The sequence below is a fragment of the Branchiostoma lanceolatum genome, chromosome 16, assembly GCF_035083965.1.
Source record: "Branchiostoma lanceolatum isolate klBraLanc5 chromosome 16, klBraLanc5.hap2, whole genome shotgun sequence".
In the NCBI taxonomy this organism is placed as follows: domain Eukaryota; kingdom Metazoa; phylum Chordata; class Leptocardii; order Amphioxiformes; family Branchiostomatidae; genus Branchiostoma; species Branchiostoma lanceolatum.
Genome location: NC_089737.1, coordinates 12,515,441 through 12,541,876, shown reverse-complemented (window position 1 = coordinate 12,541,876; position 26,436 = coordinate 12,515,441). Strand labels below are relative to the sequence as shown.

Below are 26,436 nucleotides of genomic sequence, written 5' to 3'. Positions count from 1 at the left end.
GAGTTCAAATTTTCCTTTCAATTCAGTCACTGTTTGTTTGGTACAAACTGCTACAAAGACGTCAAAATCCATAGCAAATAAAGCCAATTCTGTCCCGAAACTTCAAATGTTTTCTAAGACATTAAACAAGGGGGAAAGATGGAGGAGGTTTGATAATACAATTTTCATTGACACATCAAAAGCACAGCGACTTTCGTAAGGTCCTCTGCAACTATACATGCATAAAATGATTAACCTACGTATAAGAGAATGGATAATTCAACATGTCGAGTTTAACGTATCACTTATACTACTAGTTCCAAGGTCAAAGTATTCTTCTTTGATAAATTTACCTATTTGCACACAGTAAGGGTTGTATCCTTCTAGAATGTAGTTGAATTTATCTAAAATTCTGTTGAGCAAGCGGAAAGAGGTTTGAAGTACAAACATAACAAGCCACTTCTTTATTTCATCACAAGCTATCTGCCACCCAAAAATCAAGACCACAGCACGTCCAGGTCAAAAAATACAAAAAAACGGAAGTTCTGCTGCAGTACCAAGGTCACATACCAGGGGGCCCAAAATCGACCTTGACTTTCGGCTTTATAACACCTGCCCACATACCAAATATCATCGTAATCCATCAAGAGGTTCTTGAGTTATGCTGACTACAGTAGTCCGGAAACACACACACACAGACACATCCAAAACTATATCTCCATTTTTCATGGAGATAATAAACGTACCTTTTTGGGTGAGATGAGTTTGGGAGGCTCCTCCTCCTCCTCCTTCTTGTTATTGATGTGTTCCCACATCTTCCGTCTGTCCGACACGCCGGTCACCACGATCTCCTTCTTACCCGTCAGCTTCTGCACCTTGGAATCCTGGGAAACAGGCATGGGAACGAGAGGCGTGAGACACTGGGAACGAGACTAGTCAAGACTCAAGAGACGCCATGTTTATAATTCGAACATTGCAAATATGTCAAATGATAGCCACATAGTTACATGATTTGAACTATCAGAAAACAACAAGAAAGAAGATTGTTGATTTTCATCTTACAAATCACTCAGTAATTTCCAGTTTTTACTTACCCCCATCTTGTTCCATTGCTCAAACCTGTTGGAAAAAAACACAAAGATTGAACTCTGCATCCTTTATACTCTATTGGTTTTCGTCAAAGTTTGTCACAGCATTAGAACTTGAACATGAACTGATACCAAATATGTGCGGAAAGGAGATGTTAGCATAATATATTCAGTGTAAAGTACATTGTATATCGACTTACTTTCTATCCACCCCTTCAACACTTATTGCTTGTTTGTTCCTGCAAAAATGAAAGAAAAACATCAATGTTGAGTAGTTACTATCCGCAAACAGTTTTTTTTTCTATACGACAGCTAAAATAAAATGTTGTTGTTCTGAAGAATTCCTTTTTGACATGATCTACTTTTAATCTCACGAACAGTAAAGGCTTAACTAACATTAAAATGAAAAATAACTTGAATTGTTTTCAGCTCACCCTTTCCCCATCATCTCCCTCAACCTTTGACTAAGTTCGTTTATCTGAAAGGAAAAGGAAAGAGATCAAACATGAATAAACATCAATACCATTGCGCAGAAAACAGCCCTTTACTACGGCCAGAGCAGCAAATATATTTTCTGATTTGTCATGTAGCCAAATATAAATTCTCCAGGGAAGGCATACGTACAAGTTTCCTTTTTCCAAAGCGCTCGCAATACTATAAGAAATATCTCCGCTCTTCAGGCGTCGCCAAAAGGCTGCCTCCAATCTGGCTACTAGATATGCCAAGGTCGCCATGTAAGGATGCTATCCGTGAAGACATTTGTCACTGGCAAAAGTACTCAACTTTAAAAAGACGTAACAGTAATGTGTGTACATGTCATACTTACGTCATACTCCTGCCTCTGTATCTTGCTGTCCAGGTCGAACTTGGCGGTGACGACATCGGTCAGGTGATCGTGTAACTCCGCCGCCTTCTCACGGAGCTCTTCCGCGTCCAGGCCCTACAGGGACATCATCATATCATCATAAGAACGTTATCTGCATTTCGCAGACATGATGTAGACGGTACATTGCGGAAAACAAGTCCTACATACAGCACATAAAAACGTCTCAACGACTGGAGTTGGGCAGTCGAAAAATTGAGTTAGTTATTAATTTTTGTACTGGAAACTGCAGTTCAACGTCTTTGCTTAGAATCCTTTCTACAAGCACAGATTAACTTTCACGCTAAGTAATTCTGTCGGCCTGTAAATCATACTCTGGCTTCTCTACATTCAAACTCACTGAGAGCTTTATGAAATTTGCTTTGAACAAGATTGGCATTCTTGTTTATCGATCGTTATCATGATCACCCATTGGCATTGTCAATTATTTTGCAACATTTGAACTTAATGTTATTATGTTGTGTAATGTTACATTTTTTTATTCGAACCCTTGGTGTTAGTAACCGAAGTATTGTCGCGTTTAACTAATAGTATATGGAACTCATTTTCAGAAAACATGTACATGTTCCTTTTAATCCGACCATTCATTTTCTGATCAGAACATCTAAAGACAGTTCTAGCTTCCCGTGTCTCCTTACATCCAGTTCCAGCTTGATCCGGCGCTCGGCCAGGACTCGGCGCTTCTCGGCCTCCCGAAGCTCCTTCTGCCGAGGATCCTTCTTGTCGATTCCGCCCTCCACCGTCTGGAAACAACAACGTGGAAAATAAGGCTCAAACAACGTCATTTAGGCACTAGAAAGGTTTAATTGCAACAAATAGCACTACAGAGGCTAAAACTAGTGCTAGTCATCACTCTACAGAGACAGCGGGCGGAATAAACTTTTTGGCAGATTTGACCATTGCTGACGCCTTGCGTGATTGGTCATTTGAATTTGAAGAAGACCGTAGTAGGACAGTCGAATTTCGTAATCTGACTTATAATATTATAGTGTTGCGTTGGATCAAATTGTTTTAACTCTGCACTATGCAACTACAAACACAGATGAAGTTTCACGCTGATACATTTCAATGTACCTTTAACTTCATGTTGATCCACGCGGGTGTTTCGCTCTCGTTCATCTTCTGCTTGCGCCGCTCCGCCTCAGCCTGGCGACGACGCTCCCCCTCCTCCTGGCGTCTCTTGCGCTCCTCCTAGCGGGGTTTACAAGAACAGCATCAGCATCATGGCGTCAGCAAAATTTAACACAGTAGCCGATGGGTGGTGGTTCTCAATATTCTTTAAAGAGCAAGCTTAGTCTTGTCGTAAATATATCAGCAGAAATATCTTTATATTTGAGAGTAAGTACTTAACATTTGCAAATAAGTTGTCCGATTACGATTACATGTGCTAGTTACAAAGACGCCATGCAATCTTTCACATGGAGTTAGTACCTCTTCTATTGCTGCTTTCTTTGCTCTTTCTTCCGCCATCTTGGCTTCACGTTCCTCTCTTTCCTTCCTCCGCTTGTCCTGTGTGACAGAAAAACAATCACATTTTGAACAGGTTTTGCTCGATAAAGGTTTAACATGTCACTGGTTGTATACGTAGAGCGACACAGGTCTCTGTTAGATTCACGTATGTTAGCTCAAGGAGGTTCTCTCTTTAGCATCCTCGGTTAGCCTATATTGTTTAGAAAGTACAATCTTAAGATTTATTTTGTATTTCTATTTTGTAGTTGATTGTCACTGTATAAGGTAAACTTTAGTCGTTCTTCTTTCATGCAAAGAAAGTCACTGTACTTTTGAATTTGTTGTGTCAATAAAGTGTTCAGTGTAGTGGTCTTTATATATAGTTTAGTGAATGTCTTGGGATCTAGCGCCACCTAGTGAAACACATTAGAACTACAGTCCCGTAGACCGTACCCTTCTCTCCTTGAGCTCCTGTAGCTCCTGCTCCTCCTGCTCGCGCTGTTTGCGGAAATCCTGCATGCGCTCCGCCTCCTCCTCCTCACGCCTCTTACGGATCTCCTACGGCGCAAAAACAACGAGAAACGTTGAAAAAGGGCAGTCGGATGGACGCCCGAAACGTCCGATTTTTATCGTATTTTGTCCAGTAGTAATGTTTAAATTGTACCACTCAACAAGAAACGAGGTATCAAAACTGGACGTTCCACTGCAGTACTGTAGCAAGTGGCTAGGGGGCCCAACATCTAATAGTTTTTAGGTCTAAAGAAGACCTATCCACCTACCGGGTATGAAGACAATCCATCAAGGCATTACCGAGTTATCGTCTTGACAGAAGGACACACACACACACACGAACGCTGTGCAAAACCTTCTCGGCGAGGGTGAAAATATACATATTGTCTTGTGACTGGGCAAGCGGTCTTAACTGCGAAAAAATGTAGGTTTCGTACTCATCATGCCTCTTACGGATCTCCTACGTTGCAAAATAAACACAAGCCTTCCGATACGCGCTTTTCCACAATGATGTTGCAAATTTTCCTTGGCTTGTGTACAATATGATGTCATCACCTTAGTCCTTTCTATTATTTATATCGCTGTTACATATTTCTCAATTAGATCAACATTGTAGCGGGTGTCTGACAGGTTGAGTACGATATACAATCAGAAACAGCAGTCGGCCAGACAAAAACCCTTGGGGAAGCCTACTATCGAGGCTTATTTAGTAGTAATTACTTACTTCAGCCACACGTTCAGCCTCATGGCCGCCACCCTTGTCCTCCCGCTTCTGGTTAATCTCTGTGATGGGGTCCGGGCGGCTGTAGGTAATAAAGAAGATGACATAACATTACAACCGTGTCGTACATTTGAGTAAAAAAATCCAAGAAAATGAAATTTATATATCGTTGAATAATTCATCAGTCACGTGTAATAACAGTTACAAGAATATTCCTCAAACAGTGACGTACAGGTGACGTCGAAAATTTGGAGGTGCGTATTTCGCTACCTTTCTTTTTAAGTCACTGTTTGAGGAATATTTTTGTGACTGAAATTTATATAGTTGTCGTTTAGGTACCAATTCGTCTTAATACGAAAATTATGATGTTTTGAACATATTACGGGCGACATTTCGTAAAAAAAACCTAATCAGTCTGTTAAGTCATTTACATGTCTTCTTTTGACAACTACAGCCAAGTTCTTCACTGAGACGCCGACAGGAGATAACATAGCGTGCAATGCTACTCCTTACCGCATGGTGACGCTTAAGGGATGACGTTGGCTATGATCGTGAAAAAAAACTTTCCCGAAGAGTACGGAAGTCCACGCGGGGTCACAGGTTAAAGTAGATGGAAATTCTTATCAGCAGTTGTAGTTAGAAATGGTTTTTACCTTTCTTTCACCTCTCGCAGCTTGAACTGAGCCCATGCGGGTTTGCCTGGGTCTGCCGCCGGCTGCTCTGTGTCTATAATAGTTTTTCTGCAAAGGAAAATATTCAACAGTGGGTATAAGTCCCAGTGTGAACAGGAATTCCCCCTAACGACCGTCAGTTGTACTGCACACATGGCGACCCAGTCTGTAGGAGGGGCATTGTATAAGCTAGTTCGGAGTTGCTACTACGCATGTGCAGTTTCAAAGGTGAAGGCCACCGGCTTGTAAACAGTGCCCGTCTCCACATTGTCTAGATTTGCATAACAATTCCCAGACGGGGTTTGTTCACGTCTCGGGGGCCTTCACCTTTGACACTGCACATGCGTAGTAGCAACTCCGAACTAGCTTATTATATGTCCTTGCCTACATACTTCGAGGGTCTGAATCCTATCTTGAACAGCTTTTGCCCTAAGCCTTCACCTGGCACAATAGATCAATCTGGTTCTACAGGCGTTGACGTTGACTATTTAAAAAGATTTCTTAGCGACCCAAACTAGGACCCTGAGTTTGTAAATCTACAGATTAAGTTGTAAAGCGAACAGGAAGTCAACATGTGTGCTCTCAACCCTCCGGACGACTGATGTTTCACACATGTGGCGGGAAACGTTTGCCTTCGGGATGGCTCTCTGACGTCAATAATGAATCGTTCGGGGACGTGAAATCCGCTGGCCGAGTTTTGCCGAGTTGCTCAGGGCCTCAGGCGGTGGTGTAGGCACGAATGTTTTGTTTGTACGAGGAGGTCGTGCCCGTAGTGACCCACTTTTGCACATTTTTGTCATCTACTAACATATTTCTCAATAAGATATTCAGTTCTAAAGTTTTTTGTTTTCATGAAAAGCTGTAATGGTCGTGCCCGTCTACTCCCAAATTGAACAAGTGTGAAATTCCATATGCCCCCCTCTAAAGATCTATTTACATGTTTCTCTATAAGATTAGCATTCAGTTTAAAAGTCTTTTGTCATAAACAAAATTGCAATGTCTATTTGCAATTTACAATCATACAATCATACATAAAAAACAAAACAGCTACAAAAGACCAGGAGTCAGACCGATCCTGAGAGCAGAAATGATTCAGTAACTGTTTTGTCTGGCCAGGAAACACAATTTTCCAATCTTCTTGGAAGAGATACAACCGTACAAGTGTCAAGAACAAAACAGAATAGCTACAAAAGATCAGGAATCAGAGCGACACTGAGAGCAGAAATGATTCAGTAACTGTTTTGTCTGGCCAGGAAATACTCTGGGTTACATCAAGGACACCCTGTGATTGTAGCTGTACGTTGTATCTTTAAGTTCCCAAACACTTGAACCGGTTTGTATATCTTTTAAAGAGTCTCGCTAATCAAACTTTGGAGGGTATTTTATAAACTGGGAGGGGTAAAAATAGGACGGAGCTTCACACACGATAGTTGAACTGATTCACAATCGAACAACTGCTGGATTTTAGAGTATTAATATTTGACACAAGCTCAAAACACCGAATCCCGCTCAAAACATGGGAAGGTCAAAATGGCGGATGGAGATGATGGAAAGCAGGTGCAGACGACAGAAGAACGGACGATGCCACAGTCAAGATTATGTAGGGGTGTGAAGTTATAAAAATCCGACCCCATCTGTTACTTATACCTACGTTGTATACTGTTGTTATAAAAAAAAAGGAGTTTCAATATCTAGAGGCCTCTTTATAAAATCTCCTTCAATTCATCAAGTCTTCAAGAATGGATTTTGGTTTTGTTTATATTTTCAACAGGGTAACCCGGTGAAAGGCTTGGCACAAAAATAATATTTTTGTCTTAGGATAAATAAACAAATTTTGCCTCTATTATCATTCCCCTATCAGCAAAAAGATGGTTAATTCCAATCGAACCGATCACGTCAAACCCGCCGCCATCTTGATGATAGGACGTACCTGACCGTGACCTTTAGAGGTCATCGGCTTACCCCAGTTTGCTAAGGCCTGACGGTGTTTGGGGTTCCCAACAATAACACCCGTAAATTATGTCCAAATACAGCCACTTGGAACATGACCAATTATAGAGAAATTCAAAGAACGTGATTCTGTGAGGGCGTTAGTCAGAACCTGGCGGGAAACTGTGTAAACAGTCTACGGTTTCAGACGGCGTTGGGGGTCAGTGGGCGTTCATAGTAAGTCTTTATGGATAAGATTTCATCGAAACACGACAATGCCATGGTCATGTCCATGCAAACACACCAGGGGGTAAACGTAAAGTCGTTCCATCATTCATGCATGCTGGCTGAAAAGTGGGCCAAAGTGCTCTCTCGAAGAGGGAATTGGCAGACTTCAGTTAGTTCACAAATTGAGCTCCAAAATGTGAAATACTTTCAGAAGTAGGCTGATGAAGATTAAACATCCAGGTTAAAAGATACGCCAAATGACAGTTACTCAATCAAGCAACTGAATAAAATTTCGGGTCGGGACTTTCAGAAAAAGGCCTGGCAAAGTCAACACCCCTCCAGTCGACTTTGCAAATGCTGTATTCCTTGAAGTATAGATATAAGTTATACTCCGAGAAACTGTTTGCAGTAATTTCATTAGCCATATGGTTATATTGTGAGACAACATCGAAAGAACACAGTGGACTACTACAACATTGAAAAGAATATCTTAGGCAAGGCTGTCACCTTACTGCCGCTTGTAGACGACGTTGATTATGTTTTCCGTGTTACATGACAAGAGGCATGTATAACAGGTACGGCGGTTACGTCAGTACAAAACACACAAACCATTATCCAACAGACATTTCGACAGCCTTTTTTACGGATCTGTATAAAGAGCCCCATTCATAGTCATCTCAATACAAAACTACTAGTGTGGACTTCTCCATTCAGAACGTTTGTTTGTACAAATCAAAAGCACACACCAACAAAAATATAATGACCTTGGACGTAAAATGTGGCCATTCTCCGTAATTTTAAGATGTAGATAAGCTGTTTTAATTCCCCTTAATTCGTAGGGAAAGTTATCTATATCTAATGTCCCGTATAGTGTAGCCGTTGAATGCTTCATGAATGCAGTGTATGCAAAAAGGCATGTTGCTTGAATTCAGCGTAAAGGAAAGCGTTCTCGCCCCTCCCCCTTCCACATGCAAGCCCACATAAATCTCTAAGAGAAGTAAAGATAACTTTATGTGGTTTAAAGTACCTATAAATGTATAGAACCACGCCTATAGTGCACTTATGTTATGAAGTGTTCTACCCTGGCACTTGAACTTTAAAAACATCCTTTATAATGATTACCCTAGGGACGTTCTGACGTATGTAACACCAGCTTGAGTTGACTGTAATCAGAACATGGCACGTCGCCTGGAATCCAGTATTTAGTCCACTTCCAACGGTCGCTGTGTATCTATACACTGCTAGTAAGTACCCCCGCCCTGGGATAAGGTTATCTCGGGGCGGGGGTTGTGTTTTTATTCACTGGAATTCCCCTTACCTTTAGCTCGAGATATGCCTTAGCATTAGACATGACATTAATACTATGGGTATGCTATGTGTATATTATGAAATAGAACACAACTGTTTAAGGATTAGAGGACCTCTGTAAAAGTACTAGTCACTGCTAGGACGGGTTTTAGCTACACATTTTGACCTCCATGAAAAATGGAGGTATTGTTTAGGGTAGGTTTTACACTCATTTACCGGTGTTTACCGGTACTTACCGCTAGCATGTTCAAAACACGAGATCTCAAAACCAGAAGTTCCGCTGCAGTACCATAGCAAGCCGCTAGGGGGCCCAAAATCTAATCATTTGGTTAGTGGTCGGGAGACATATTAGGCTATGTGTAACCGGGTCTGAAGGTTTTATGAGACTGGGTCTAGGTTACATAGTTTGGTACGTACCTGACTGACTTGAGCTGGTTGGTTGACCAGGAAGGGGCGGTCTTCGGCTGTGAAGTTTCCTCTTCATTCATTTCCTCCGATACGGACTTCCTGTGGCGCGAAAAACATAACTGTTAATGACTTGATTAAAGAATACAAACCACAAATAGTTTGAGCTATCCTATTCTAGTATTTCTGAGGGAAGGATGAAAAAGTAGGAAAATGTTTCACACCAACTTCATTTCCTTTCCTCGCTTTCGTGTATTCAATTGCGATTCTCAATGGAAGGAATACTTGTTGTAATGCGTTATACTATTTTGTGCCATAGTAGTTTACTCATTCTGTACAACCACTAGTTCATTATGTTGCCCTGGCGTCCCCTGGTATCTTTGGGATGGTATCGTCCGTGTTTTCATTCTGATTTTGAAGCAGAGTAAATACAGGTACAGAACACACCTGTTCACTGTGCTTGCTCTGTAACGAAACTTCCCAGGTGACGTCACACTACCTGTCCGCTGTGTGATATACCTTATAAAGAACCCGCTATCCCATTCTCCAAGCAGAGGTGCGGTACTCTGGGCTTTTTTAATGTCTACCTTTTGCTCGTTCATACAGCGTTATCTAAATACAGTCAAACCTGCCCAAAAAGACCACTCAGGGGACAGAAAAAGATCTGGTCTATGTGGACAGGTGGTCCCTATAGACAGGATTCTTATGCTTTCGTTAATGGAAAAAGTTATAAAAGGACCGCCTGAAAAGTCGTCATATTGGCCAGGTGGTCCTTTTGGAAAGCTTTTGACTGTTGATATATATGAAATTTTAACGTGGCCTGCGAAACAACTGTATTATATAACACTGACCATGTGACTTTTGCTTGTAAATGTGAGACACGTGGCTCGACCCATAGAATGAAAAACAATGATAAACGCCTATCTTGACTCCCATTTGCGATAAAGGGTCTACAAAAGTACGAAAACGATCTCTGTGTTCCCTCTCTCGACACGTCCAACAGGGTTGTTATACCGCGTGATCATCGCTCTAAATAAACATTCTGAGAGTTTTGAGATAGTGGACGCGCTAATATGGTAACTCGTTAGACAGAGACGAGAGTTTTTATCGTCTTGTGTCTAGTTTTACTTCAAACTTTGGGAAAGTTCGTTCATGATGGAAACATCACTTGCCTTTTGAGACAGAATCAATGGCGTCGATTTTGTGACAACCTTTCTCTCGCAGGTGTGAGGAGGGCAGAAAAGGTTACTTATTAATTGGCAGTTTTGTGGATTCTGACTGACTATCACAATTAGCAGTTCAACCGATGACGATATATGAATATCAGCATTTCAACCAATTAAAGACTGGCTGCATGTCCGTCAAATATTTGAATTTCTTTTAAGTTTTTATTTTGCATTTCCACGCTTTTCGGGGATGGGCGAGGCTTTGGGATCGATCTATAAGTGCCCATTGACTTTGAGAAAAAATACTGTCGTCAACTTAGATCCACATGTGTCATTGGTATAGGTATTTATCAAACAACGAGCATCGATTTTTATCGAATTTTGCGTTTTTTTGTCCTACTTGGTCGAGGCCAACAAGGGGGAGAGGGCATATCGTCTAGGACAAATGCCATTCACTAATATAAAACGCACGCTCCCTCATTACCCTGCTTGAGTCTGACGGCTCACCCGTCTGGTATTTCACCATTTGGAAGGTAAACTTCCTCCATATCGTTACTCAAGTACCGCTGCTCTGAAAGATATGCCTAAATTGGGCTAACTCTAGTTAAACTATTTACTCTCTGGCGACCCTTTCCCCCGTCTAGGCCGAGAGAAAAATGTTATGATTCCGGTTACCCGACCGACCCTACCTAGCAAAAAATGTCAACCCTAGCCTTTTTGAGGTTGACCGCTTGCAAGGGACATAGAATTGTCGATCTGACAACTCGTTATTCTCCTTATTTCTGTTGCACTAGAAAACTGTGCTTGTATACCAGCGTTCTGATGCATTCGGTTTACATCAATTGACAAGATTTGTTGGATCACTTTGGCAAAAAATAAAATAACGATACTAGAAAAATAAAACGAGAATCCCTACCTACCAACCCTATTTCTTTTCATGATAGTAATCGAAAACACGACATTTATTTAATTTTTCTTAGGCCTAGATATTTGTTGGATCACTTTGGCTGAAATGTAAAATAAGATTACAAAAAATAAGGAATGAAAAACAAAAGAGATAATCCGTAAAAACGAAGCCTAATTATTTTAAGGACCGTAAACACAAACACGACATTTATTTTCCTGGGCCCTACCGCGTACCGAACCCAAACCCCGCCCACCCACAGCTGACACGTTTCGTGCGGCCGCACAAAAGAGACGTTGTTGAAATTCTCCCGCAAGATATACAAACCTCGCATTCTTGGTCTACTTCGTGAAAGGGTTTCAAGACGCTATTTTAAGACGCCGAGAGAAGAAATTGTGCAGAGCGAAGCCTTAGACGTGTTGACCGACCCTGAGACAACCCGGCGAAGATGACGACCTCAAATATCAGATGACACGGACAAGACAAGGATGCCATTTTTCTCTACGGCTCTGAGTGAAGGTCTAAACAGGAAAAAGAGACAGGTGGATTCGATACGCAGTTTTAGGCAGGAAGGGAGAGACAGACGCCTACTGTTCCTGTAAACATAGGGAAATCTCCATAAGAAGGCTTGCTAGAACACGAACATACTGTGTTTGTCTGGATGACCGGTTACACCTAGCTAGCTGTACTTCCTTTCCACTAGAGATCACTTGACGTTGTGACAGATGAACAAACAAGGATTTGACAGATCACTAGACGAATTTCATAGATTGTTTTACGTTTTGTGTGTTTTGCTGTCTTCTACATCATACGTGTATATCTGGCAACATATTCTAATTACGGGTCAAGGGTCACACAAATCTAATTGTGGTCGCTGTACGGTCACACATAGTGGTAGGGGGGGGGGGGGCTAAGTGACAATAAGACACTGTGCTTCGGTCCACACTGCACCTCCTACTAGTGACACAAAACACGGGACCCCCATTTTACGTCCCTTCCGAAAGACGGATGCAGCCCCAACCGAGATGTCCTTCCGTAGGATTTGAACGGGGTTTCCCAGTTAACAACTAATTGGAGCCAGGAACTCAACTGTGAAGCTGCTACCGGTTAAATTCAGGGACATCCTTAAACAGGAAGCTATCTTGAGACAAATCTTAAGACAAGCCCTGACATCTTCCGTACTTGCTGTAAGGAATACCTCCAAGTTAATTGGTTATTTGGCTAGTAGTCGACTTTTGGGAATTTACACTGCAAAAATGGTTGTGCCATTGGGGAATATATAACATTATCAACTGGGAGTAAGAGTCCGTTAGTATGATTGGACCAAGAAGGCTGATATCTTGAGTCAAATCTTTAAGACAAGCCTTGACATCTTCCGTCTGTGCTGTAAGGAAGACCTCCCAGGGGTGTACTTAAGGCTGACAGTAGCCACGCTTCCTTTAAGACGTCCAATTTGCTTGTTTCAATAGCCTCCTCCTGTGCTGGACATGGTATGATCACCAGATGCAGACCAAACCACCACATCGTCCGTCCATACTGTGTACACAACAGCAGGTCCCCGCACGTTTGGGAAACGAACCCGCAACCCCGAGGTGCGAAATGCGTCAGCGGAATCGGCGCAGACATCAACAGAAGGGGTGCAGCTAGCGCACTTGTTCCAGATACATGGTGGACACATTGGGGTCTGTTTACAGAAAGGTCAGTGGGGACAGGAGGACAATTGTGTACACGAAACGGTTGGAGAATGGACGCAAACAAGAGGATGTAGAAAGATCGGTATTAATGGGGTGAACAAATCATATGCATTTTTTGAGGCACATTATACTGTTTTCCATTAACAAAACACGTTGCAAAAGTAATGTAGCCTTAAGTTAGTCTTTTGAAGATTTTAATGTTTAGTTTTCAGTGTACGTAAACCTACCTTAGGGCATTACTGGACGTGATGTAATGTTTCTGTCTCCAAGTTTAGGCTCAACACCAAGGAATACCTGATCATCCAAAGAGTCAGCAAGAGTGCAGACGGCAAGAGACGGAGAATAAACATGTCGAGAAAATAGACACTGCAATAAACGACGGCATACAAGACAGACAAGTAAAAGAGCATTGCAAGAAGAAGACACACAATCAGCGATCTGTTTAGTCATGTTTCCTGTGCATAGACATCTGTCCAACTGAAGAAACAAGGCAAAGCAACCATGTTGACATGGAACAACATGAGGTATGTTCAGCGTAGGCAGCACTGAAGAACATTGCGACAGGTAACGTACAGACTCAGCAAGAAAGAGAGACATGTACCAATCACAGAAACCTCTCCAATTTTCATCTATAACCAAATGTGGTACTAACAGCCATATAAGGTAGAGATGTACGTACTTGGTTTTCTTCAACTGCATGGACGCCCACTGCGGTTTCTCCTTCCTGACCACGCCCTCCTCCCCCTCCTCATCTCCATCTTCTCCAGCTTCCTCATGCTGACCGTTCACGCCGTTCTCCGTAGGGTGGTCCATCACTCCATTTACCTTCCCATGATCCTCCTCCTCTTCTTCTTCTTCCATAGCAGGTGGTTCCGGTTCGGGTTCCGGTTCTGGCTCCACTTCCGGTTCCGGTTCTGGCTCAGGTTCCGGTTCCGGTTCAGGCTCCGGTTCGGGTTCTCGTTTGACCTCCTTGCGGTCTTCTCTGCCAGGGAACTTCCTACCGCGACGAGGTGTCTCTTCTTCAACTGGAGCCGGCTCTTCATTTTCTTTGGTGTCAAGAATCTCTCTCGAACGGCGCCGGCGGAAAGAAGATTCTTCTGGTGCCTTTTTGTCTTCGGCATCCAAAATATCGCGAGACCTTCTGCGGTAAGAGGGCTCCTCGTCGTTAGAAATCTCGCGAGATCTGCGTTTCGAAGATTCGTCGTCATTATCCAAAATCTCACGTGACCGCCGGCGATATGACGGCGTGTCATCGGCATCATCCAAAATCTCGCGAGATCTTCGGCGGTAGGAAGGTTCTTCGGAATCTTTCGACCCAAAATCACGTGACCTGCGTCGGCTGGTGGGCGCCTCCTCGTCGATCGACCTTCTGCGGCGCGAACTCGAATCGTCTGTGTCACGTGACCTTCGCGAGATCTCTCGCGTGGAACTATCCTCTAGCAAATCTCGCGATCTGCGCCTGCGAGAAAGGTAATCGCTTTCCCCGTTTTCTCCCGGTCCGGGCGAATCACGCGACTTTCTTGGCGACGACTCAGTATCCAGGCTCGAATCCTTGGAGCTCAAAATATCGCGAGATCTCCGGGTACTTCTCGGAGCGACCTCCAACTCCCGTGAGCCTCCCTTCTCCTCTAGTTCCCGCTCCCGGCGGCGGCGCTCCCGTCTCTCGCGGCGGGCCGTCTCCAGAGCGTCCTCCTCGTCTGCCATCGAGGCCTGGGCCACAAGTCTGCAAAACACAAAAACGGGACTCATCAATTCTGTGGTAAACTTAACAATGCCATATTCGAGAAGTCTATCAAACTTCTATCTTGTAAGAAAAATATCAATGCATTTCTTAATGCCATGTTAGACAAAATCATTCGTCTGCCATCGTGACATGTGCCAAACGTCTGTAAAACACACAGGCGGGACTCTCATTAGCAACTCATCAATACATTTTACAATGCTCTATTTGACAGACTGATTCTGAGATGATGGGATGCTATCTGAAATAAACGTCTGACTGTTGATAAACTCCGCCGCTGAGGCCTGGGCCAAAAGTCTGTCAAACACATAGGCGTGATTCTTGTTAGCAAATCATCAATCAATGTACAATGTAAAATGCCATATTCGGGAACATCATTTGCTAGTCGACTAGTCCATAACGGGCACGGTAGTAGTAGAAGATATCTGAAGTATCTGAAGGATAAAGTTGCGTGACTCTTGGCAATAATGCCATATATGAGAAAACAATTCTAAGGTCTGGTCCATGCAAGTCACTGTGGTGACAATGGAGGAGAAAATTCACAAATTAATATTCGCAAAGTATCTTAACCTTCATCGCCGTATCTTAACCTTTAGCACACTGAAGTTGCCGTTTGGCACCCCATTCTCTATTGCTTGGAGAGTTAGGCAGAGGCGAGAAGGTTGAGGATGAAGAAAATTTTGTTTTTGTTGGCATGGATTGAACGTTTTGCAAAACTAAATCCCACCCATCCAGTGCCCTCCCCCCTCTCTTTACATTTTGGAACGTCCCGCTAAATTTGAGCGGCAACAAATGGAGCAACGCAGTTGGCACTAAGCTCAGAGTGGGCTACGCTGACAGCCGCCTTTCAGCGGGGTGTGCTTACGTAGGCTTCGTCTCAACTTCGGACAGAAAACACCTTCTTATCGACTGTGATCGCTTCGTAGGGGCTGAATGATGTCCAATCTGAAGGGTACAGCCTCAATAACAATTGGTACGCGCCAAGAAATGCTGCGAATGCTTGCACGCAAATGTGACGCTAGCGTCAGCCTGGTCCCATATTTCAAAAGCGACGACTGAACCATGTACCCTTGGAAGTACGAAATTAATTGGACTTTTTTTCTGTTGAAGTAAAAGGCGGATTAATCAAAATGATGAGTGTGAAGAAATGCCGCGAATGTCATGAATCACGTACGTAATGAATAAGCCATTATCTACTGAAGTTTATGGCGGATTACTGAAAAATGGCTTCGGCATAAAAAGACACATGCCTGTATACTTGCTGCTAAACGGTTTTAAGACCTCAAAGGGTGATAAAAGCAACCTTTGACGACCAAACTCTCAATCTAAAGACCTTAACAGGCGTTTCCAGTTCTTCACACCCAGGTTTGGTTTAACCACAAGTCTCGTAACCGATACCGACGTGTAAAACTCCGACTCCAGCCGGGGGCGCTAACAAACGGAAATGAGCTAGAAAATGCGCTGCTCGAGAAAGACAGAAACAAATGCCGCAGACCTTCAGTGTCGCTGTAAATAAACTGCCACTAATTCAAGCGGGGACCTTCTGACTCGCTCCCAAATACTTCCAAGTTCATGTGTCGCCTAGTATGGACCAGATGGCGCGCGGAATGGAGGGAAAGTTCCCTAAATGTTTAGTTTGCATAGTTTGTTTTGCATACCCACCTCAAGGTGTAACACACCAGGTTTGTATTGAAGAGTACAAGCTGCACATCCGGTTGGATCTATTTATGATCCAGGACACCTACTCCCTTCGATAAGTGTGGCGGGTTCTTTTACCAGGTTTGCATTGAAGAGTACAAGCTGCATATCCGGACAGATTCATCTATGAACCGGGACCACTTCTCTTTTAGTGAGTGGTGGTGGTGAAAAGTGGTGGGTTCTTTTAAGAGGACTCTCCTCAAACACAGAACCTCCATTTAATGTCCTATCAGAGGCACGTCCCTCACCGAAGCTAGGTACTCTTTAAGTCATTTTCGTGTAAAGTGCCTTTCCCCAGGGCGCAACGTCAACTTGTACAATCCTGGTTTCTGGGCCAAACACCCTGCCACTGCGCCACTGTGCCACCGCGACGCCACAGAATAGAGGAGAGCTAGACTTCCGTGAAAGGGAAGGCCTGTCACTTGAGCCCAAAATTTAGGAAGCAAGCTACGTGCTTCGTTGCCATGGTAACAAGAGCTCTGGAAATCGTCAGCTACAATCGCCAACATCATTACGTGTTCTTCTTTTGCTTACATTATCTGGTGTTTGTCAGGGTTTTACATGCAAAAGATGCGTGTAACATGGTAGTCAAGCGGCTACATCGTACGCACAGCACGACATAAACTAGAAGAACAGCAAAAATGTTTCAAAGAGACTTGTGTTTCAACTGAATCCGTCACAAGCGGAAGTGCAACTGTCAAATATTGTGGTTAACATAATCAAACTTGAACTGAACTGTATGTACGTACGTGCATGCAAGCATTAGAGTGGATTGATCTACGTATTAAAGGCCATCTAGCCATTCATTAAAAAATTCAAAAGCAAGAACGTGTCTAAGGCATTGAATTTTCAAAACAGTTAGGTATAAACTCCTAGTGTTTAAAGGCATGGGGGCAACTGTAGTCCGTCTAAGTTTATAATTGACCAAAAAGGGCTACGTTTGTTTGTAAGCTGTGAAGCTGTGAGTGGATGATCAACGTTTCAAAGACCGTCTAGAAAGTCATTTTCCAACTCATAAAGAGATACGTGTCTAAGGAATCTCTCTCATTGAAACGGTTACTCTCAGGGTTTGAAGGTAAGAAGTAGTTGTGGTCCGTTAAGTCCATAATTGACAAGAGAGAGTGACGTTTGTTTGTGACGCTCGAAGATACGATCGAACGGGAGCCTCGTTCTCGCGCGCTCAGACGACACTTGACGACTCCCAGGCGGAGCTCACGGACGGTGGGCGTGTGGAAACGCGACGCTTACATGGCACACTTACAACAATTTACAAACAAGATATTCCTACACACATGACAGGAATTTGGCGTCCAGCAACACATCAAAAACAGCCGCCGTTGCAATGATTCGTCGTTGTCACCTTTCTGTCTTTCAGTGAGGAGAGGCCTGGAGAAATGTGGCGTAACTCGTAGCTCGGCCAATTCTCTCCGCTAAATTAACCCCAATTTGGCACGACTCTCAGACAAAACATGCAGTTATCCAAACCTTTGACTTTTAAGTAGCTAATTCAATCACAGCGCCAGGTTTTGATTCGAAACGGACGCATCGCCTAGCCCGGGGCTAGGGCGCCTTTACTGAGAAGTCGAATCCCGTTGTACATCGGACGACATACCAGCGGTGATATTTATCTCAAACTCAGTCAAAAAAGGCAGCGCTCACATTCTCACTTCAACATGACTTGTCGTTCCAAGCTTCCACAAACAAACTCCCTCTTCTACCCGAAACTCCCCACCAAATAATCAGAACTTTCACCTGGTATTTGCGTTTACCTGGCTTAAAACAAGCGGATAGAACATGCGACAGGAAAAGCCGAAGCCAAACAAACCTGTCCATGATAGGGATACAGGTTCACAGCGGTGTCTCCGTCCAAGAGCTCAGCGGTATCCTTAATCGCCTTTCCACAAACCCTGCAGGTGCTCCGGCAGAAAGACCTTGGGAAGCGCTAAACAGCTTACCAGGGCGGACACAGAAAAGCAACGGGGCTCCCTCGGTGTTCTACCGTCGGAAAAACAGCCACCTTGTCCCGGGCAGCGCTCCGCACAACACGTCCACACAAGTTTACCGGAAAGTCTAGAAGGCTGTTTGAACAAGGAGATTCCTGCGCTCGCCTCAAGAATTTTCGCCTGACATCACCGCTGCCCTTATTTGGAAGCGGGACCCGGAGAGGACCATAAGCTGACATTGACAACGCTGGCTGGACTCCAGGCATTCCTCGGGACGAGAAAGTTTGTTTTAGGTCCTGTGTGATCGTAGTTAGATACACCTGCCAGCAGACGTACCGATTCTGGCTTCAAGGCGGGAAGACTCGCTGAGAATGACGTCCTGAAGGAAGAGGTGCCTCGGAACAAACGTTTAACGGTCCCACGGGTCGTTATGGTTACAGGAGCCACCTGTTTATCGTTTGTAAAGCGCTTCGGGGGTTGGTCGGGAAATTTACAAGCGAAATCTAGAGGGAAGATAAAAGAAAGAAGGAGGGACGAGCTCTCGACTTGGAGCTGAAGGCTTGCAGCTTGCAGAATCCTGCAAGACGTTCTCACGGGTGTACGCTTTATATGGTAGATGGAATACAATAGACATATGGAATTTCTAGCCTGTGTTTTGTTCTAAAATCTTAACACCATTGTATAGAATACTTTATTGTTCATACATCCAAATCTTTATAAACATGGGACCTTGCTTTTTATCCAAGGGGTAGTTAGTTGCCGGTTGTGTAGATACAACACACGGCGATAAGTTTTGATATGATTTTCGGACGCTATGGAATCTTATGTCTAAATCTCCTCTAGTTTAGACTGTCTATTTCTGAATGTTTTAAAGGCCATTGCCCGATACGTTGATGTTCATATACACATACACGCACCAAGACATTAAAAGCCATGTGTGGTTGGATACATAGATACAGCATAATGGTGACAAGGTCTCGATATATGACTTTTGAGACGTATTGAATTTCATTTCTAGTCTATCTCTAAATCTTTTGAGGCCACCGTCAGATACGTTTCATTTCATTTGTAAAATAGAACGTCGATGTTCATATACACACATCAACACATCATTTGCCATGGTTGGTTTTATTGGTGATGACAAGTTTAAGGTCTCGATGTGACTTTTAAGACATTGCTGCACTGTGATTGACATAGGTCAAAGTCTGATACACTTTCGCGAGTCAGAAAGGTAAACCACGCCCATCTCTCACGTCTGACTTCGTTTCCCGAGTTTGTTTACATCTGTGCCTCGTGCTAAGTGCGCATGCTCGCCATGTCAACACAATACAACCCACTCGCGGGCAGATTCCAACATGTTTCGACGAGAGATCTAAAGAGGGCCCAGGTTTCCAAATAAAAGTGATCGGTTTGAACTTGAACAGTTCCCACAATTTGTTACAGATGTTAGTGCGATGGTGTTCTGATACGGGTTAGTTGAGAGCATTGTCCGCAGACTGCTGGTATATTCTCTAGCTGCAGATCTTCACAGTGGATTCCAGCTTCCGTGATCTGACAATCTGAGCAAATCGTTTTACGAATACATGTACAAGCTCTCCAAAACCGTTCATATGAGTACGTTGATGAAGGCTAGACATCCATGCAGGTAGATGATACTTCAAGACAAATCGATCTCTTCGACTGGACATTATAAAGATACGGAGATTATTTTCGGACAATTTGAGTGACACCCATCACTCTTCTTCTGGCCGTCAATAGAATGAACTTGCAGAACTAGTCAATACTGGCGCATAGATGTAACTGGAAAACATTAGAACACCTCATATCGTCATGAGTATGTTGTCCTCGAACAGAGATGTCTCCCTCCTCCTCAAGTTAAAACGTCGTTGCCATGACGACCACGAACAACAAATCGGTCAGACAGGTCGCCATATCTGCCGCATCTGTGCCGGTATTTGGTGTGTCTGACTCCGGGCCCGGCATGTGTGGCAGCCCGCCGGAAGCCGCGAAGACTGAGCTAGACTTTTTAACTGGCACGAAACCACTGATGCGGAATATCTGACCAACTTCTGTCCAAATCGTGAGAACAGGGAACCATTCACACTGATATCACGTGATTTACACATAAAACTAAACCTTTATTTGCCTTTAAACGAACACATTTGGACATAACCTTGTTAATGAGATGTAGTATCATTGTTTTGTAGAATTTTTGATTCGTCAGTCTTCACTTTGCTCGTGTCTTTGATGATTCTACTCTGGCCACCTAGGGCCAAACGGTAAGACGGCAGGGGTTCTTGGAAATGTTCACAAATAAGGTAAGATATATATATCAGCTTGTTCACATCACCAAGAATGTATGCACAACACGACTTGACTGGGTGAATACATGACAACTAAACAACCCTGCCTGGGAATGTAGGTACATATTTGTATGTGCGCGCGCGCGTGTGTGTGTGTATGTATGTCTTTCTCTGTTTCTGTATGTGTGCGTGTGTGCTATAGGGAGGGGGTGAGGCAAAGACTTTATTTTTAGAGATGTGTATTTGATATGTGGATACCGAAAATTGGCTCACAGGAGAATTACGAGTTGTGCACACATGCCTGTTGATTGAGAGAGGAATACGCCATCTCCTGTAGTCATTTTAGTAATATCACATGCTGAGAAGAATACTTGTACTTCATCATAGTCTATACCAGACCAACTACGCCGGCTATAGGGAGAACATTTGCCAGGGTTTCATTTGCAGGCTAGGGCGAAATGTGATCTTCACCGTGGACTGAATCTATTGGCTAATTATTCCTTTTTCTGCCGAATTGTACGATCCATGCGCCTGTAGGAAGGCCTGGTGGAGGCTAGCTTCATCAATCGTTAGTGAGAATGTTAGACACGAGTGGGTTAAAGCACCCTGCAACTGCCAAGTTTGTGCACCGTAAAACAGGGGGATCGGTTTCCAGTAGGATTACAGGTCTTTGAACCCAGTACACCAGATGTACCGTCTACGGGTGATTCCAAAGGTTAGACAGGGTCCGCGGGTGGGGTTTTAAAGCCGAGATTTATCCATCCACTTAATCTCGTGTTTTATGAAGATAATCCCCAAATTTGAAAGTTCCGGGAAGGTTCAGGGTTATGGGCAGTGACCGCAGGTTATCTTATTGAAACCAGCGGTCGGTACACTTTTCTTCTTCCGGAAGATTGGTGTTCAGTTTTATCCAACGCTAGTACCATCCTTTGCACAGACATGGCGTTTTATGGAGCATTTTTTTGCACATTCTCAACAAGCCTCAGGCTACATTTGAAGGTTGAACATCATTCAGGGACATTGGACCTTAATACTAGCAATGACGTTCACGCAAGTGCCAGAGATATCTTGTTTTCAACACGTTCCAATTGTATGATGTTATAGAAAAACATTAAGCTCCTTGCATTAACTCAACCGGATCTGCGTAATTGAAAATGTTCATAGGGCTGCAAGGTATAGCTGAAATGAAATTAAGATCAACCGATTGTACTTTCGTATGATATAATCTAAAATCGAACATCATTCTTACCTCTCTTGTTCTCTGCGCTTGCGCCGTTCCTCTCGACGGCGCGTCAACTCGTCGATGTCCATGGTGAGCTATCGTTCACGTGACCTGGAGAACGAGAATCAGCGAGAGTTTCGGTACAAGCATAACCTTTAGAACCATCGCCATTTTCCAAATAAATGTATATTCTACATTTGATATGAAGAAACGACAAAGAATCGTTCTTCTCAATACAAAAGTTACTCATGCAACTGGAAACGTCTTGTAAACGGTCAGACGTTTCACACAGCATCCGTTCTCTTTTGTCACAGACTGGGAAACGTCTGATCGTTCACAAAACTTATACAGTTGCTTGAGAATGTCATTACCTGGATGTCTACTTTTGTATTATCTCATTACCTGGATATCTAACCTTTATATTGACGAATTGTACGCTAGGTGTAGGGGGAGGGGTAGAACATATTCATTCTATTATCGCTCGCGTTGATCAGACGTTTCAGACAGCATCCGATGTTTTTCGTCAGTGACTGAGAGACGTCGGATCGATTACAAAACTTATCCAGTTGCTTGAGTATGTCACTACCTGGATATGTCTACTTTTGTATTAAGTATCTCATTTAGTTGAATGTCTACTGTTGTATTATCTCATTTACCTGGATGTCTACTTTTGTATTATCTCATTACCTGGATATCTAACCTCTTACCCTCATCGACGAATTGTACGCTAGGTGTAGGGGGAGGGGTTGAGCATATCTATTCTATTATAGACGTTTCAGACAGCATCCGATGACTTTCGTCAGTGACTGGGAAACGTCTGTCCGTTTACAAAACTTATCCAGTTGCTTGAGTATCTCATTACCTGGATATGTCTAACGTTTATCACAATACAATAGTTTACTGCAAATTCTTGCCCGTAGGCTAATAGCAAGTACATGTAACATGAAAGGACGGACAGACAATGGATATCAATATAACATATGACTATTCTAGTCTAAACTCGAACATTAAATTCTATCTTATTTGGGTTTGACTTTTGTTACTTTTCGGAGACAGTGGAAGACGAATGATCCCACTTATTTATTGACGAATTGTACGCTAGGTGTAGGGGGAGGGGTAGAACACATTTATTCCATTATCGCTCGCATGCCTGTCTCTCGTGGGGCGTTATTGAGCCAAGGTCTCGATCCGAACCACGCGGGCATTTCAACAAGACACGAGCGATTAGGGTGGAGATTAGACGTGACTAATTTGTGTGGCAGGACGGTTTGATAAGCACATGGTCCTTGTTGGAGCGGTGATCATTAGCTATCCCAAACGGGGGGAGGGGGTGTCTCTCATAGGCCCTGTCTGTCACTTGGACCAACGGGAAGCTAGAAATATTATCCGATGCTAACATTCGACGACATAAAAATAAATCTACATTCTTCAAACAAGAAAGTACCTCCGTTAGATATCTAGAGATTTTTTGTTGTTGTGAATTCTTTATTATCTATAGTTTTGGGTGTGTCTGTGTGTGTGTGTGTCTGTCTGTCAGTCTGTGTGGTTGTTTGTTTGTGTTTCTGGATATTGCCTACGGTAGTCAATAGTGCATAACTCAAGAACCCCTGGATGTATTACAATGATATTTCGTCTGGCCTTAAAGGGCTTGAGGTAGGTCTTGGGAAGACGAAGGTCAAGGTTGATTTTGGACCCCTTGGTATGTGACCTTGTTATGTGCCCTATCTGTCGCGTCGAACCAACGGGAAGCTAAAAATATAGAGTTGATAATCAACCGGTGTCAAGATTCGACGACATAAGATCAAATTCTTAGGTCCTGAAAAGTTGAAATTACGGACTCCTTCGGGTGCACATTGATATGGGCCTGTTAACTGAAACGGGTCATTTTTGAACGACGAGGAACGTTACGCGACTATGTTTGCACCATTATTTTCCTGTATAGCAATTCTAAAAAGTAGTTCAAATGCTAAAAGATACACACCAAGCAGCATTTATATCATGACTGACTTCTAACAAGATTATTTGTGTCAGAATTACACAATCCATCGTTCTCTAGTCTGTATTTGTATAAGATGAAGAACTTCTCTTTACATATTTACGCCACCGTGCATCCGGTTCTTGTGAACCTTGACACAGTGGAATTTCCGTTCCGCTAAATCCTAGAAACCTGTGCGTGAAATGTATACGACGTCATGGTTGCCTAGCAACGGACCAGGCACTCAGACTATGTTTTAGAAGTCGGTATATTTTCGTTAAATACGGCTGGCTTGAGCTGAAGTAAATATCGCGAAGAAAACAAACCTTTTCTTCTAAATGGTGCATCGCAAGGCGATGTGAGAAAGATGAAGTGAATGTTTATTTCCAAACTTAAATTGTCCGAAATATGCATGACGCTTTTAAAGCTACGAAGATTGATAAGTGTATGCAGTTATTATAGCAACTTTTTGGTGAGGCAGTGATCGTTTGGGGACCATTACTCTCTTAAGTAGTGTAAATGATTTCACCGATAAAAAAGTGTATTTCAAAAAGTGTATTTTGTACGTCTTGCGTATTACGTTGTCTTTCACATTATGGATCAAATTCAATTTAAAAAGTCACATGTCATACGAATCCAATTTTGGTCTACAATCTCCATGCAAGGTCGTGATACGGAGCTGTCAATCACTCCGGTCATTGACCCGTATCGACCACCTCAGGAATTCTCCCCAACGTCACGCAAGACAGCGCCACAATGCAGTCTGTTTACTCGCTAGGGGGCGCACATGTCAAGTCTGTTTACGCTTACACCCTCCAGCAAACTACAGGTGGTGGTTTGAAAGACAACGGGCGCATCCGCCACCATTTTGCAAGAACAGTATTGAGAAACACTTTATTCTAAAATATATAATATAATATGATATAACTTTACTGCACAATAATTGTACAAGGTACAAAATATGGCATCTACTGGTACACAACTACAGTTCTATCATATCTATAAGGCTAGGCTACCTAATACAAGAGTGTGTAGTACGGGATGAGAATGGGCTTTTACAGTCATTGGAGGATTTTCTAACGTCTAGACATTTTTAAATATATTTACAATACAAAAGTTATTCTGGATAGATTTTTGTAAACGATCAGGCATTTCAGATAGCATCCGCTGTCTTTCGTCAGTGACTGAAAAGACGGTGGATGCTATCTAACACGTCTGGCAGTTGACAAAATATATCCTGTTGCTTGAGTAACTCATCTAATGTGTACAGTACCTTATTACCTGGATGTCTAACCTTTATAAATGAGCTACATTATTAGATCATCAAACCATGGATAAGTTAGCTAAACAAATGGAAAGCGGCTGAAATGCTTGCTCACATACTTATTGACGTTAGCAGGGCGCTAGTACACTATTATATGTGAGTCGACCTTACATAACGAGAATGGCACCCAGCCGTTGACTTTTCTAGACATACGATAAAGATGACGAATCTGAAAGTCGGTCAAAGGTGACTCTATCTACCCTCGTGTGAGGCAGCTACGATACGATCCCTCACAAAACGCAGTATGTTTTCTCATCAGCCTTTACGGTACCTGGGGCATTTTCTGGTGACCTAGATAGGCGAATGGATCTGCATCTTAGCACTGGGTGTGACGAACGTCCGACTGTGTCTTCCAATACCCGTGTTGAAACCAAACTCTCTTCCATACAAACTCTGATTTCTCGAGAACCATCGTATCTGTACAGAACCAGCTGACCCGAACACTTCCGAATAAACCCGAAAACGCGCGAGTGGCTGATGAAGAATAATCTGCGCGCTGTGACTTCGAACTGAAACACATGACTGAAAACAGGTGCACCAGCGACCTGCTCGGTTTTAAAGGCGTTCAGCCCTAAACCTTGTCCCTGACCTCCCATATCACCACATTCCGGACTTAAGACGTGTCTTGTCTTTGAGATAAATAGCACAATTTCAGTGAACTGGGGTGCGCTATTCTCGTCCTATTACAGCGTACACGGACGGCTTAAAACGACGGTATTGCGAGCATCCATTAAAATGTCGTCCCTCGCCTTTACCTAGTACCTATACCACCACATTCCGGAATTGAGAAGTGATCTTGTCATCGACCTCAAATAGTACAATTTCAGTATACTGAAAGTATCTTTAAAAAATTTATCCAGATGCTTGAGTAACTATTTTTGGAGTATTTGTCCTACTTTTGGAAGAGCTGCCCCCCTCGCTTTACACGAGCACAAGGACAAGGTGTTTTACTGGGTTCAAAGAGATCGGACCTTGTATAACGGGACTGTGTTTCTTGTTTTGTTTACGACACAAAGCACGTGACCCGAGGAGAACTCCATCAAAGCGGTCGGTGGCCAGGGCTCGTTTACAGGCACGGCCTGGCGCTGAAAAAACACCGGCCCGCGGGGTAAACAAACGGGCGATTCAACAAGGGGATCCCGCATTCCGATATGCTGTTGTACAAGAAAAAAGATTTGGGACACTTTAAAGGGACACTCCGGTGTGTTTTTAAAGGAATCCTGAAATGAAATGTCAATTTCAAGATCCAAATGTCACGATATCTTTATGGGAAATTTATTTTTCACTTGGACATC

At 43.1% G+C, this 26,436-nt stretch overlaps 1 protein-coding gene across 4 annotated transcripts in view; it reads right to left on the bottom strand.

Annotated features, from left to right (window-relative positions):
• The window catches only part of LOC136421632 (caldesmon-like), a 47,538-nt gene that overhangs the window by 2,216 nt on the left and 18,886 nt on the right, over window positions 1-26,436 (bottom strand). For 2 of the 4 annotated variants that reach the window (XM_066409096.1, XM_066409097.1), the window contains exons 2-15: window positions 21,870-21,953; window positions 13,615-14,658; window positions 9,184-9,273; window positions 5,284-5,370; window positions 4,634-4,712; window positions 3,853-3,957; window positions 3,382-3,459; window positions 3,025-3,141; window positions 2,589-2,693; window positions 1,894-2,007; window positions 1,502-1,545; window positions 1,268-1,306; window positions 1,074-1,098; window positions 726-863 (exon numbers count right to left, since the gene is read on the bottom strand). In XM_066409096.1, coding sequence (XP_066265193.1) covers window positions 726-863; window positions 1,074-1,098; window positions 1,268-1,306; window positions 1,502-1,545; window positions 1,894-2,007; window positions 2,589-2,693; window positions 3,025-3,141; window positions 3,382-3,459; window positions 3,853-3,957; window positions 4,634-4,712; window positions 5,284-5,370; window positions 9,184-9,273; window positions 13,615-14,658; window positions 21,870-21,931 — 2,127 coding nt within the window. In that variant the 5' untranslated portion in view covers window positions 21,932-21,953. Of the gene's footprint in view, window positions 1-725; window positions 864-1,073; window positions 1,099-1,267; window positions 1,307-1,501; window positions 1,546-1,893; window positions 2,008-2,588; window positions 2,694-3,024; window positions 3,142-3,381; window positions 3,460-3,852; window positions 3,958-4,633; window positions 4,713-5,283; window positions 5,371-9,183; window positions 9,274-13,614; window positions 14,659-18,199; window positions 18,489-21,869; window positions 21,954-26,436 lie in introns of those variants that run through there. The other 2 variants (XM_066409098.1, XM_066409099.1) reach the window with 2 other exon arrangements.